This window comes from Corythoichthys intestinalis, chromosome 19 (genome assembly GCF_030265065.1).
Source record: "Corythoichthys intestinalis isolate RoL2023-P3 chromosome 19, ASM3026506v1, whole genome shotgun sequence".
Taxonomy (NCBI): domain Eukaryota; kingdom Metazoa; phylum Chordata; class Actinopteri; order Syngnathiformes; family Syngnathidae; genus Corythoichthys; species Corythoichthys intestinalis.
The window spans coordinates 15,100,722-15,115,355 of record NC_080413.1 but is presented as its reverse complement, the minus strand read 5'-3'; the positions used below and the strand labels follow the sequence as shown (position 1 = coordinate 15,115,355).

At 40.7% G+C, this 14,634-nt stretch overlaps 2 protein-coding genes across 5 annotated transcripts in view; one reads left to right on the top strand and one right to left on the bottom strand.

Annotated features, from left to right (window-relative positions):
• The window catches only part of grm1a (glutamate receptor, metabotropic 1a), an 82,678-nt gene that overhangs the window by 2,211 nt on the left and 65,833 nt on the right, over positions 1-14,634 (top strand). For both annotated transcript variants that reach the window (XM_057822241.1, XM_057822242.1), the window contains exons 2-3: positions 227-1,024; positions 13,777-14,026. In XM_057822241.1, coding sequence (XP_057678224.1) covers positions 227-1,024; positions 13,777-14,026 — 1,048 coding nt within the window. The remainder of the gene's footprint in view (positions 1-226; positions 1,025-13,776; positions 14,027-14,634) is intronic.
• Positions 1-14,634, bottom strand: part of LOC130907320 (F-box only protein 30-like) — a 40,481-nt gene that overhangs the window by 11,575 nt on the left and 14,272 nt on the right. The window lies entirely within an intron of this gene.

Below are 14,634 nucleotides of genomic sequence, written 5' to 3'. Positions count from 1 at the left end.
GTTAGGCAAAGTTGAAAAACATAGATAATTAAAAAAGAAGTATTAAAATACTAATGTTTCAGAATATACGTATGTGTATTTTTATCATTCTGGGTTCTACTTCCGGTTTGAGCCGCAAATCTGTTTGACATGTGCAATAGCTTGCTTGAATGCAACGGCTAAAGTGTAAGTCATTGTACTTCCTATGGAAAACGACAATTGGTGTTTTGTTGTACTTCCTGTCTAGGCCCACGCACACGTGGCCCAGGTGTGGCATCCACAGGTGGCTGGGATAAACACGACCGCAGCTGCTATGCGCTCACCGTCGGCACACCCCCGCTAAAGATGGCTCCCCTCGCGCTGCTCCTACTTCCCGCCTTGCTCTCCCGCCTCCCCTGCCACGCCGCGGGCATCCATGAACGGGCCGCCGTGCCTCGCGGCGTCTCCCGCTTGGTGGCCCGCATGGACGGCGACGTCATCATCGGCGCCCTGTTCTCCGTGCACCACCAGCCGTCGGCGGAGAAGGTGGCCGAGCGCAAGTGCGGGGACATCCGCGAGCAGTACGGCATCCAGCGCGTGGAGGCCATGTTCCACACCCTGGACCGCATCAACGCCGACCACCATCTCCTGCCCAACATCAGCCTTGGCTGCGAGATCCGGGACTCTTGCTGGCACTCCTCCGTGGCTCTGGAGCAGAGCATCGAGTTCATCCGAGACTCGCTCATCTCCATCCGGGACGACAAGGACGGCTCCAAGTGGTGCGTAGACGGCCAGTCCCACTCTAGTCAACCGCCGCCCACCAAGAAGCCCATCGCCGGTGTGATCGGACCGGGGTCCAGCTCAGTGGCCATCCAGGTCCAGAACCTGCTACAGCTCTTCAACATCCCACAGATCGCTTACTCGGCGACCAGCATCGATCTGAGCGACAAGACACTGTTCAAGTACTTCTTGAGGGTGGTGCCCTCCGACACCTTGCAGGCTCGAGCCATGCTGGACATCGTGCAGCGCTACAACTGGACTTATGTTTCTGCTGTACACACTGAAGGTAAGCCCATTCACCCAACTCCTTTTTCACATTCTTACTAGATAGGATGGTTCATCCATGAATGTACGCCACATTGTTATGCTCCTGTCACAGCTGTACACAGACAACGGTGCTCTGTGAGCAGCCATGACAATTGCTATGCTCCTCTCCGCCCAGAAGGTTTTCTTGAAAATGAATTTTGAAAAAGTTTCAAAAGTTCTTCTCCATTTCCATTCCCGACACACAGTGTCCGACTCCCGGTTCCGCATTTATATTGAAATCACTCAAGTTTCCAGGGTGGATAGATGGTGTGGAAATCCAACTACTACAAGTAGTCCCTGGGTTACATACGAGTTCCATTCCTACGCTGGCGACATAACCCAAATTTCCGCTTAACTGGGAATTAACCCTTAAAAAAAAAAAAAACTACCCAAAAAGTCCAAAGGTATTTTATTTGGTTAACTCGTTTGCGCCCAAAAACGTATAAATACGTTCTATTTTTAATTGTTTCAGTGTCCCGAAGAAGTATTCATTCGTCTTTTACGTTTTTTTTTTTTTTTTTTTGACAAGAGGCATCTCTAGGTTCTGTTGCACCTAAACTGCAATGCACAAGGCTCAAAATTCATTTTAAACCAATAAAACTGGCCACTGGAGGGCAGTAGCCCATTCTGTATGAACTCATCTCGGGCCAAGAAAGGAAGTGAAAAAAAATAGTCAGAAAAGTTGAAGCGATCTTGTGAAGACGCGTGAGAATTTGAGAAAAATGTGGAGAACCATCGTAAAAAAAAAAAAAAAAAGGCAAACGACACTGGAGGAGTTTTTTGAAAAGAAAACGAAACCATCTTCAAAGAAGGATTCAGAAAAAATCTATCTTGATGAGACAGACGGTGACGGCCAGAACAGCGTCAGGTTCCACATGCGTTCTGCGGCGCTCACGTTGCGTTACTCCTGAGCCCGAGGTTGAAACCAACGATGACGATGATGAAAAAGATGAAAAAATGGAGACCGATCTTGCTCTGGACTCATCAGATTACTGGGAGCCACCTCATTCAACCGGGAGCAGCCGAGAGCCTTCCCCGTTGTTATGTGCGCAAATAATTCAACAGTTCAATAGTTTAGTTATGTGTAAATAAATTGTTACTGTGTGATCAAAAGCTCTATTTGTCTTGTTGTTTATGTTATTTTGTAGAACGAAAACATTATTCAGATGTTTGAGATGTCACAAAAGCGAAAAAAATAGCTGTGTTAAAGTCAAAGTTATATTTGAAATGTATGCTTTTACAAAAAGCTCAATTTCTCTGTTTTTTCATCAGAAATTGGAAAATTGCTCAAACTGAGCTATTTTCTAATGCTGATTTCAAAAGAATGGAAAAAGATATGAAGTCGTTTTTTTTTTTCTGCCGAAAGAAGAGAGTCTGATCTTTCTTTTGGTGGATTCCATGTTTATATAGCAATAGAACAGAATTTTCTGTGGGCCTTGCAAAATCAGTCAAAATCCAATAAAACGGCCGGTAGCGAAGGGCCTTGCTCCGGTGAAAATGGCTGGGAGTGAATGAGTTAATGATGGAGGATATAATGTCCTCTGCTGGAAGCATTGGGTGTGGCTTGACTGTCGCCTTGGCTTCTAGGAATGAGTAGGAGACTCGTCTGACATGAATTATAGACTTCATAATGAATTGACATGACACATTCCCCATTCACTGTGTCACGCCTTCCCTTCCAACACCCCGTTTCATTTATTAGCAGTCGGTCACATGCAGCGATCTAACGCCGGATTTAGGTTGAAAAAGTACGAAAGATTTACCGCATACAAACAGGGAGGATTGTCTCAGGAGTGATTTGTTCGAGGATTCAAATTAATTATATTTTTCGTACCAAGCATGCATTTTGAAACATGAAAAAAATCAATGGGAGTAATTAGCCGCTACAGCATTTGCATTATACTTCGCAATATTTACATAAAATAAATGCTTCCTGCACGTTTTTTTGTTTGTTTTGCTTTTAACCAAGAATCAAGACTCTTTTACGTCCATATCTATAAAGAATTCAGGGATTTAAGGATTTATTCACTAGAATTTTCAACAGAAAAAGCTCTTTGTTTACATATGGCGGCCGCTAACTTCCTTACTGACTAGCCTCATAGTTCGCAATATTTCCGTAAAATAAATGCTACCTGCACGTTTTTTTTGGGGTTTTTTTGCTTTTAACCAAGAATCCAGACTGTTTTACGTCCATATCTATAAAGAATTCAAGGTTTTAAGCATTTATTCACAAGAATTTTCAACGGAAAAAGCTCTTTGTGTTCAGAGATAGGCCCCCTATGAATCGGCCCCGTGCCCCGTGTCCCGTCAATACATTATGAAGTCTATGCATGGATATAGCACAGCTGCCCTCTCGTTTGGCCCACATAACACTGTCGTTTTTTTTTTTTTTAAGCTAATATATGTTTGTGTATGCATTTGTAATTAAGTTTAGAGCAACAGTTTGAAGAGTTATGTGTGAACGATTTGCTATAAAAATTGTAAATACATTAGCATTCGTAGCATCTAAGCTAGTGGACTTTTGCTGGGCAAATTAGGCTAATTTAATCTACTAAATTTACATTTTGATTAGACGAGATGGACGTTTGAACACCAACCGTTTTGTGTCAGGTGTTTTATTGTTAAAATGTCTGTCGTTCAGAACGTAAGTGTACATATGTGCGCTACAGCTTTACAAATTGTCAGAAGTGAAGGAAGGAAAAAGCTTCAAAAATCACAATTGCCTTGTTTGCTGTCTGTCAAGCTAAATAACTTCACCTTGAGTGAGGACAGAACATGTCAAGTTAATAAAGTTAAAAATATTGTCTAGTACAACAAGGTGCTGTTTACACAGCTTAAAAAAAAAACAAAACAACTGGAGACAATGGCGGACGAGACTACGGCATTGTAAACTCGAAGTCGAGTCCGTCGTAACCCGGGGACTACCTGTATTCTTGAAGTTATCTGTGCAACCCAAAGTGCAACTCATTTGGGATGCAAAACGACATTCGTTCAAGCATTCCCCTTGTTAATATTCCGTTAACTTGTAAAAAAAAATGGTTGAGGAGGCACCTCAAGGCCAAATGAGGTTGTGTTTGTTATTTACAAGAGGCTAATTATTAAATCTTTTCGGATTGGCCATTGAAAGTATGACATTGTGCGTTGGAGGATAGGTGCGGTCGTAAGACTTGTCCTCTCTTTAGAGATAGTCTCTAAACATTGACATTGATGGCATTCCTTACTCTTATGTGTTTTTGTATCAGATTTGCACATTTTCCTTGTACCTCAAATTTTGACACATAACACTAAGCCAAAAATCAAGCCAAGTAATCACTCATAATTTGGAAAAACATGAAAAATTATTTCTATAATTTTATTCTCGCAAGATTAGCACATTGCACAGCATACAGTATATGTAGCGTATACAGTGGTACCTCTACTTACAAAATTAATTGGTTCTGAAAGTAGTTTCCGAAACTGAAACTTCCATAAGTAGAGACCCGTTTTCGATGTAAATGCCCTAATGTATTCCAAGCCCCCCAAAATTCAGACATACCTCTTTCATAAAGCATAAAAATGCATCAATACAATATGAGACGGCCCTGTTTATAAGCTGACCCCCTCCTTTTCAAGACTCAAGTTTGAAAAAAGACTTTTTGAATACCAAATTAATTTTATACAGAAAATAATTACAGTAAATCTGAAACAAATGATTATAACAACATATTTGCGAGAAAAAGCATGTTATTTTGCCTCATTCAAATCTTAATATCTGAACATTTAAATATGAAAACTAAAGTGCAATCACATTCGAAAAATGAATGGCTTCTGGTTTTTGAAATGTAAATAAACCAATCTATTGTGATAAAACAACAAAATTGTAATAACTGCATTAACCATCAAAGTGAAGTCTAACTGTAACTGTAGTCTTGAAACAAATCTAAATAGGGAAAAACATTGCAATAAAATAATGCAAACTGGTTAAATTTGAGAGTAGCTGAGATCTGTCATGATAGAACATCGCTTCAATGATATCTGGCGCCATCTAGCGTCGTGAATGGGTATAATGTCTAGACCGCGAATATAAGATGACCCCCACTTTTTCAGTCTTATTTCGATGCAAAAAACACCGTCTTATATTTGGGCCAATACGGTACATTATTGCACAATAAACATAAAATGAGAGTTGTGCATGATGTAAAAACAAAGAATAAAGAATAAAAGTTAATACGGTCACATAAAGCTGTCGCAACACCTCATGGCCCGAGGGGCGAATAAAGAGGACGCTAGGATACACACATACAGTAAAGGTCCCTCTTAGCCAGTTGGATACCAGGAAGATGCTAGGCAATAGCCAATGGCAGAGCAGCTGTAGTTATGTTACCTTAAGTAAACTCTGGGAGCTGCGAGTAGCAGCCCATACTGTATTTTTGTCGTTCGTATCCTGAAATTTCTTTCGTAACAAGAGACAATATTTACCCGTTGAGTCGTGTCATTACCCGAAAATTCCATATATAGAGACATTCGTGAGTAGAGGTACCACTGTATGCAGATTAGCATATTTGTGTGCCGTGGCTCAGTGATAAAGTAGTCGTTCCACAACCCAGAGGTTTTTCATTCAATTCTCCACCCTGGTGGCCTACTCCAAGTATCCTTCAGCAAAATACTGAACCAAACATACAGTATCTCCTGGTGCCGCGTCATTAGTAGGTGAATGAGGATATTGGGGCTGCAGCTATCGATTATATACGTAATTCATTAATCTATCAATTAGTTAGTTCAAGTAATTGGATTAAAGTGTTTAATGTGTTGGAGAATAAATTGTAGCCTCTACAAAAACTTACAACTTTTTGTTGGTCTTAACGGAACAGCTGGATCCAGACACGTTTGATGAGTTATGTCATATTCACTGTTGCCACTAGAGGCCAGTGTATCCACCTAAATGAATAAAACTAAATGCAAACCCTTTCAACACAAACCATTACAACCAAGGGCGTAGGTTTGCATAGGGAGGGTAGGGACATAACACTACCAACTTTTCAGGATGCTCAAATTGTCCCCACCAACTTTTAAGCAACCTTATTTGCATCATATAATGAGTTCAGTTATATAGGAAATATAGATTGTCTTCCCATATGTTGTAAGAATAGAATGGACCCTACCATTATTAAGTGAATTATTTTCATCATGCATGTTCAGACTTACACTTACCCCTTTTCACTTGCTGAATGTGCCGGTCCATTCTTTCCCCTCAAATGCACGTTTGATTGATTTGCATTTATTTAAAATGTATTTATTATATGTACTATATATATGTACAGTGCCTTGCAAAAGTATTCGGCCCCCTTGAACCTAGCAACCTTTCACTACATTTCAGGCTTCAAACATAAAGATATAAAATTTTAATTTTTTGTCAAGAATCAACAACAAGTGGGACACAATCGTAAAGTGGAACAAAATTTATTGGATAATTTAAACTTTTTTAACAAATAAAAAACTGAAAAGTGGGGCGTGCAATATTATTCGGCCCCCTTGCGTTAATACTTTGTAGCGCCACCTTTTGCTCCAATTACAGCTGCAAGTCGCTTGGGGTATGTTTCTATCAGTTTTGCACATCGAGAGACTGACATTCTTGCCCATTCTTCCTTGCAAAACACCTCGAGCTCAGTGAGGTTGGATGGAGAGTGTTTGTGAACAGCAGTCTTCAGCTCTTTCCACAGATTCTCGATTGGATTCAGGTCTGGACTTTGACTTGGCCATTCTAACACCTGGATACGTTTATTTTTTAACCATTCCATTGTAGATTTGGCTTTATGTTTTGGATCATTGTCCTGTTGGAAGATAAATCTCCGTCCCAGTCTCAGGTCTTGTGCAGATACCAACAGGTTTTCTTCCAGAATGTTCCTGTATTTGGCTGCATCCATCTTCCCATCAATTTTAACCATCTTCCCTGTCCCTGCTGAAGAAAAGCAGGCCCAAACCATGATGCTGCCACCACCATGTTTGACAGTGGGGATGGTGTGTTCAGGGTGATGAGCTGTGTTGCTTTTACGCCAAACATATCGTTTTGCATTGTGGCCAAAAAGTTCAATTTTGGTTTCATCTGACCAGAGCTCCTTCTTCCACATGTTTGGTGTGTCTCCCAGGTGGTTTGTGGCAAACTTTAAACGAGACTTTTTTATGGATATCTTTGAGAAATGGCTTTCTTCTTGCCACTCTTCCATAAAGGCCAGATTTGTGCAGTGTACGACTGATTGTTGTCCTATGGACAGACTCTCCCACCTCAGCTGTAGATCTCTGCAGTTCATCCAGAGTGATCATGGGCCTCTTGGCTGCATCTCTGATCAGTTTTCTCCTTGTTTGAGAAGAAAGTTTGGAAGGACGGCCGGGTCTTGGTAGATTTGCAGTGGTCTGATGCTCCTTCCATTTCAATATGATGGCTTGCACAGTGCTCCTTGAGATGTTTAAAGCTTGGGAAATGTTTTTGTATCCAAATCCGGCTTTAAACTTCTCCACAACAGTATCTCGGACCTGCCTGGTGTGTTCCTTGGTTTTCATAATGCTCTCTGCACTTTAAACAGAACCCTGATACTATCACAGAGCAGGTGCATTTATACGGAGACTTGATTACACACAGGTGGATTCTATTTATCATCATCGGTCATTTAGGACAACATTGGATCATTCAGAGATCCTCACTGAACTTCTGGAGTGAGTTTGCTGCACTGAAAGTAAAGGGGCCGAATAATATTGCACGCCCCACTTTTCAGTTTTTTATTTGTTCAAAAAGTTTAAATTATCCAATAAATGTTTTTCCACTTCACGATTGTGTCCCACTTGTTGTTGATTCTTGACAAAAAAATAAAAATTTCATATCTTTATGTTTGGAGCCTGAAATGCCGCGAAAGGTTGCAAGATTCAAGGGGGCCGAATACTTTTGCAAGGCACTGTATATATGTAGTGTTTTACCTGAAGGAAGGCTCCATTTTAATTTATTTTTGCTATACCCTGACTGAGGTTTTTCAGTTATATTTAATATAATCCTTAATATTATCCTTATATTATTTTTTTTAAGAGAAAATTTATTTTTTGCATTCCTGCATATTTTAAGGGATTACTGACAGGTTTGTATTTATCGTGTATGTTAATATAATTTAACATATTTAAGCTATGTTCAAATAGTGCAATTTAATTTTGCTAATGAAATCCAGACATTTATTCTGGAAGTTTTCAAGTGTTCCTTTAGTAGTATTTGAAAACAAATTTGTGACTCGAACGGTGTATTGCATGAATCGATGCACGAGAAAATCAATGCATATTTATTTTGCGTTAAATCGTTTAGCCTGCGTTTAGTTCTGCAAAATCAAGAACTTCGCCTTTCGGCTCAGCTCCTTCATCACCACTACGGAGCGGTGCATAGTCCGCATCACTGCAGAAGCTGCACCGATCAGCCTGTCGATCTCCCGCTCCCTCCTACCCTCACTCGTGAACGAGACCCCAAGGTACTTGAACTCCTCCACTTGGGGCAGGATCTCATCCCCGACCCAGAGAGGGCACGCCACCCTTTTCCGGCTGTGGACCATGGTTTTGGATTTGGAAGTCCCATGGGCTCACCACCTGTTTAAGGGGCCAAAGGGGTCGGGTGTGTAGTGATTTGGGCGGCAGCCCAAGGCGGGGCCTTGGCGGTCCGACCCCTGGCTACAGAACCTAACTCTCATAAAATCGTGACATGTAAATCACGACTTTTCCCTCCTGTGTCATTTCTTTTTTTTTTCCTCAGTGTGGCCCTAAATACAGCCACATGGTAATCCTGTGCACGTCATACCAAACTGAGCTGGCACTCTCTCCTGGCAAACTGCTCATTTGCACAGCCCACGGTGTAATTACTGTGAGGAGGTGATTTGTGTCGACAGTGTCAGAAATACACACACGTGAGGTTTTCTGTAGTCAACACTCACGTTTCGATCGTCAATTAGTCTATTTATCAATGACATAAGCTCTATTTGTTTAGTTGTCAGGTACTAATGAATGATCAGGTCAGCCTCCACCATCATAGGCAAGTTGCCACACCTCCAACTGGCTCATGTAATCACTGTGCAACACCTTTACTGCCTCGCACAGTCGGAAACAAGTTTATTAAAGTCAACATGAAAGTAGTCCGTTCAACACCTCCACATATTTTGATTGAAAGCCCTTCCAAAAGCAGCATTACTAAAATCCAGCACAGCATTTAAAGAATAGTGTCATTTAAAAATAATGAGGCATATAATCATAAAAACAGCTCCTACGTTGCGCGTTTATGAGAAATAATCACAGTTCAGTTTAATGAGTGTCGACAATAATGACAGTTTTCTTGGGAAAAGTATTAATGCAGTTCGGTTGCCGTGGCAACAGTCGGGGCTGGCTGTGAAAAATGCAAGTGAAGTACCTGTGCGGATGCCACTGTACTCAAGCGGGCTGTCCACTAATGTGCCTGCTGGTCATCGTCTGACTCAAAGGATGGCATGTAAATATTTGTGAAAGTGGGAGGACGACACGCGACCGTTATAAACACCGTCAAAGCAAAATGGTAACATTACAGCCATTGTTTTTTTCATCAGTAGGATTTGTTTGGTTAATTTCTCCACGCGCGGGTGATTGGTTACGTGTGTTCTTATAATCCAGCGCCGCGGCTTTGTGGTCAATCCAGACCGTGACACGGCGGTCCACGTGGATGGAGAAGATTTAAGCGAGGAGGGAGGGAAAAAAAACAGCTTTGCTGGGCATGTTGATTGGGATGCGGGGCCACAGAGCAGACAAGACGCGCCTTGCCTTTGATTGCAGTGGCGAAAATCCCCCATACTCATTATCACAGGATCAAGTCAGGGCTAACAACACTGAGCCAGAGGCCTTTTTATATGGAGCGGGGACATGTGTTCGTGTATTCTAATTAGGGAGGGATAGCGGAAATATTAATAGTGAAGCAACCTCCTGATGTTGCTTTAATAGAACTAATTCGCTGCCATTAACTCGATAAAGTGAACCCATTTAAATACTGTAAAGCTAGAATAATAATCATAAAAATTAAATCATTATTATTTTACACAAAACTCCCAAAATGTGGCGGACAAAAGTATTGGCACCCTTTGAAAAATCCTGTGATGCTTCTCTAATTTGTGTACTTAACAGCACGTTACTTACCTGTGGTGGTGGCTAAATCACACTTGCAACCAGTTAAAATGGATTAAAGTTGACTCAACCGCTGTCCTGTGTCCTTGTGTGTACCACATTGAGCATGGAGAAAAGAAAGAAGACCAATGAAGTCTCTGAGGACTTGAGAAGCAAAATTGTGAGGAAGTATGGGCAATCTCAAGGCTACAAGTCCATCTCCTATGAACTGAATGTTCCTGTGTCTACCGTGCAAAGTATCATCAATAAGTGTAAAGCCCATGGCACTGTGGCTAACTTCCCTAGATGTGGACGGAAAAGAAAAATTGACGATTTTCCACAAAAGATTGTGCGGATGGTGGATAAAGAACCTTGACTAACATCCAAACAAGTTCAAGCTGTCCTGCAGTCCAAGGGAACAACAGTGTCAACCCGGACTTTCCGTCGGCATCTGAATGAAAAGGGGCTCTATGGTAGGATACTCAGGAAGACCCCACTTCTGACCCAGAGACATAAAACTTAGCCAAAACTTACCTGAGATAGCCAACATTGTTTTGGAAGAATGTTCTCTGGTTAGATGAGACAAAAGTAGAGCTTTTTGGAAAAAAGGCATCAACAGAGTTTACAGGGAAAAAAACCAGGCCTTCAAAGTAAAGAGCACGGTCCCCACAGTCAAACATGGCGGAGGTTCCCTGATGTTTTGGGGTTGTTTTGCTGCCTCTGGCATTGGACTACTTGACCATGTGCATAGCATTATGAAGTCTGAAGACTACCAAAAAATTTTGCAGCATAATGTAGGTCCCGGTGTGAGAAAGCTGGGTCTCCCTCAGAGGTCATGGGTCTTCCAGGAAGACAATGGCCCACAACACACTTCAAAAAGCACTAGAAAATGGTTTGAGAGAAAGCACTGGAGACTTCTAAAGTGGCCAGCGATGAGTCCAGACCTGAACCCCAAAGAACACCTGTGGAGAGATCTGAAAATGGCAGTTTGGAGAAGGCACCCTTTAAATCTCAGAGACCTGCAGCAGTTGGCCAAAGATCATTCAAAATTCCAGCAGAGTATTGTAAGAAACTCATTGATGGATACTGGAAGCAGCTGTTCGCAGTTATTTTGTCTAAAGGTTGTGCTACCAAGTATTAGGGTGCCAATACTTTTGTCCAGCCCATTTTCGGAGTTTTGTGTAAAATGATAATGATTTAATTATTTTTTTCATTCTCTTTTGTGTTTTTTCATTACAAGCGAAATAAATGAAGATATTACTACTAAAGCATTTGTAATTGCAATCATTTTCTGGGAGAAAATTAGCATTATCTGACAGAATTGCAGGGGTGCCAATACTTTTGGCCAGCCCTGTATATATATATATGCATAAATTAGGCTTGAACAATATTGGAAAAAAAAAAAATTGGAATATACTTTTTGCATTGGTTGCACTGGTGCACCAAACTTTTTTCTTAAGGTGCACCAGCACAAAATGTAGGTGCAGCCACAATTTTCATTGCATCACCTTTAACGCCATACTTTAATCACTCTCCATAACATTCATATAATTCATATGAGTGAATTCACTCACGCTTTGATGCTCACGCTGCTGAGAACAGCCTCTCGACAACGAATATTGACTAAACAATGATTAACACATTTGTGACTAAGATCGTAGAGCTACCGAGCCTTCACTCTCCAGATCAAAGCTACAAACCTGTCAATCACCGTTAACTTTAAGTCGCAAATGCCAGCTGCACTGGTGACCACGAAAAGCAGCAGGAGGGAGAGTGAGAGGCTGGATGAGCATGAAGCAGAAAAACTAGGGCTGTCAAACGATTAAAATTTTGAATCGAGTTCATCACAGCTTAAAAATTAATTAATCATAATTAATCGTAATTCAAACCATCTATAAAATATGCTATATTTTTCTGTAAATTATTGTTGGAATGGAAAGATAAGACACAAGACAGATATATATTCAACATACTGTACATAAGTACTGTATTTGTTTATTATAACAATAAATCAACAAGATGGCATTAACATTAACATTCTGTTAAAGCGACCCATGGATAGAAAGACTTGTAGTTCTTAAAAGATAAATGTTAGTACAAGTTATAGAAATGTTTTATTAAAACCCCTCTTAATGTTTCGTTTTAATAAAATTTGTAAAATTTTCAATCAAAAAATAAACTAGTAGCCCGCCATTGTTGATGTCAATAATTACACAATTCTCATGGTGCTGAAACCCATAAAATTTAAGATTTTAAATTTGAGAAGCAGATTTCTTGTGTTGTTCGGGACTGTTTTTATCAGCTTCGCCAGATTGCTAAGGTGAAATCTATTGTTTCACGCTCTGATATGGAAAAATTGATTCATGCTTTTGTCACAACTCGGCTGGATTACGGTAATTCTTTGTATGCAGGTGTCGGTCAGGCGGCACTGGCCCGTCTGCAACTTGTACAAAACTCTGCTGCTCGACTCCTAACTAGAACCCGCAGGCGTGAACATATCACCCCAATTTTAGCATCTCTTCACTGGCTCCCGGTACATTACTGAATACATTTTAAGATATTATTATTTGTTTTTAAATGTTTGAATAATCTTGCGCCGCCATATTTGTCAGAACTGCTTCAGCCTTACAGTCCAACCAGAACCCTCAGATCAGCTGACCACCTGCTTCTAGTAGTCCCGAGATCAAGGCTGAAGCTTAGGGGTGACCGTGCATTTGCGGTGATGGCGCCCAGGCTGTGGAACCAATTACCACTTACTATTAGACAGGCCCCCTCACTTACGGATTTTAAATCACGTCTTAAAACATTTTATTTTTCGTCAGCTTTTAATGTGCAATGACAGTTTATGACCTCGTCTTTTATTTATTTTATTTTATGTGTTTGTTTTATCTTTCAAAGTTGACTTATTTTGCTGTGTTTTGCTATGTAAAGCACTTTGGTCTCCTTGGCGGATTTTTAAATGTGCTATACAAATAAAGTTGATTGATTGATTGATTGATTGAAAATCAGTCGCACCCAAGCGCCAGCAGAGGGCGACAAAACACAAAAAAACACAAGTAACAAGTTGACATCACACTGTCCTGTCATTTTAATCTGTTTGAGCGGGGCAAATGCGTTAATTGCGTCAAATATTTTAACGTGATTAATTTAAAAAATCAATTACCGCCCGTTAACGCGATAAATTTGACAGCCCTAAGAATAACAAATATTTAACAAACCTGATCCTTTTCACCCAATTCCGATTCTCTGAAAAATGGCGCAAATGGCCCGATTTCCGATCACGTAATTGGATCGGGACCTAATATTTACACTAAAACACATATAGCATATTAGCCTGTAAAAATGCAAAAAATGCTGCATTAGATTATAAAACGTCCAATCCATTTTGGCTCGGAGGCCCCTCCCAGTCAAAATGGGTTTGACGTCTACCACCATCAAAGGTAAAATAGAAAAGAATAGAATAGAATAGCCCTTTACTGTCATTATACAGTTGTACAATGAAATATTGGTAGCCCATGATTAGATAATAAGGTGACAAATATTCTTACATCATGACTGGTTTCCTAAAATATTTAACTTAACACACGCCTAAAACATGTTCCACAGGGAACTACGGCGAGAGCGGCATGGAGGCCTTCAAGGAGCTGGCATCCCAGGAGGGCCTGTGCATCGCCCACTCGGACAAAATCTACAGCAACGCTGGCGAGAAGCAGTTCGACCGCCTCTTGAGGAAACTGCGCGAGCGTCTACCCAAAGCGCGTGTGGTGGTTTGCTTCTGCGAGGGCATGACCGTACGCGGCCTCCTCATGGCCATGCGACGCCTGGGGGTGTACGACGAGTTCCTCCTGATCGGCAGGTAAATGCAATTTATTGCGGATGGGAAATGGAAAACAAAGTGTTCCTGATGTGCGTGTCACCATGGCAACAAACAGTGAAGAAATAGCACTGGAAAAGGCTTTTAATTGTTTGCATCCAACACAATGCCAAAAGTCCATATCTGCCACATTTTTTATTTTTCATGTGATTGCTGTATTGTATGTGCATTTTTCTGGTAATATTTCATATTGGAAGAATGTCAAGATTGTCAAGGATAGTAGTAGGAAACCTGTGGCGTTCTACAAGGTTCAATGCTAGGTCCACTACTTAAATGGAGTGATTAGTTGGTGTTTTAGTGAGAGTTGCACTTAAGTACCGTATTTGCCCGAATATGAGACGGCCCTGATTATAAGACGACCCCCTCTTTTTCAATACTCAAGTTTGAAAAAAGACTTTTTGAACACCAAATTAATTTTTATGCAGAAAATAATTACAGTACATCTGAAACAAATGATTATAACAATATATTTGAGAGAAAAAGTACGTTATTTTGCCTCATTCAAATCTTAATATCTGAAGATTTAAATATGTAAACTAAAGTGCAATCACATTTGTAAATGAATGGCTTCTGGTTTTTGAAATGTAAAT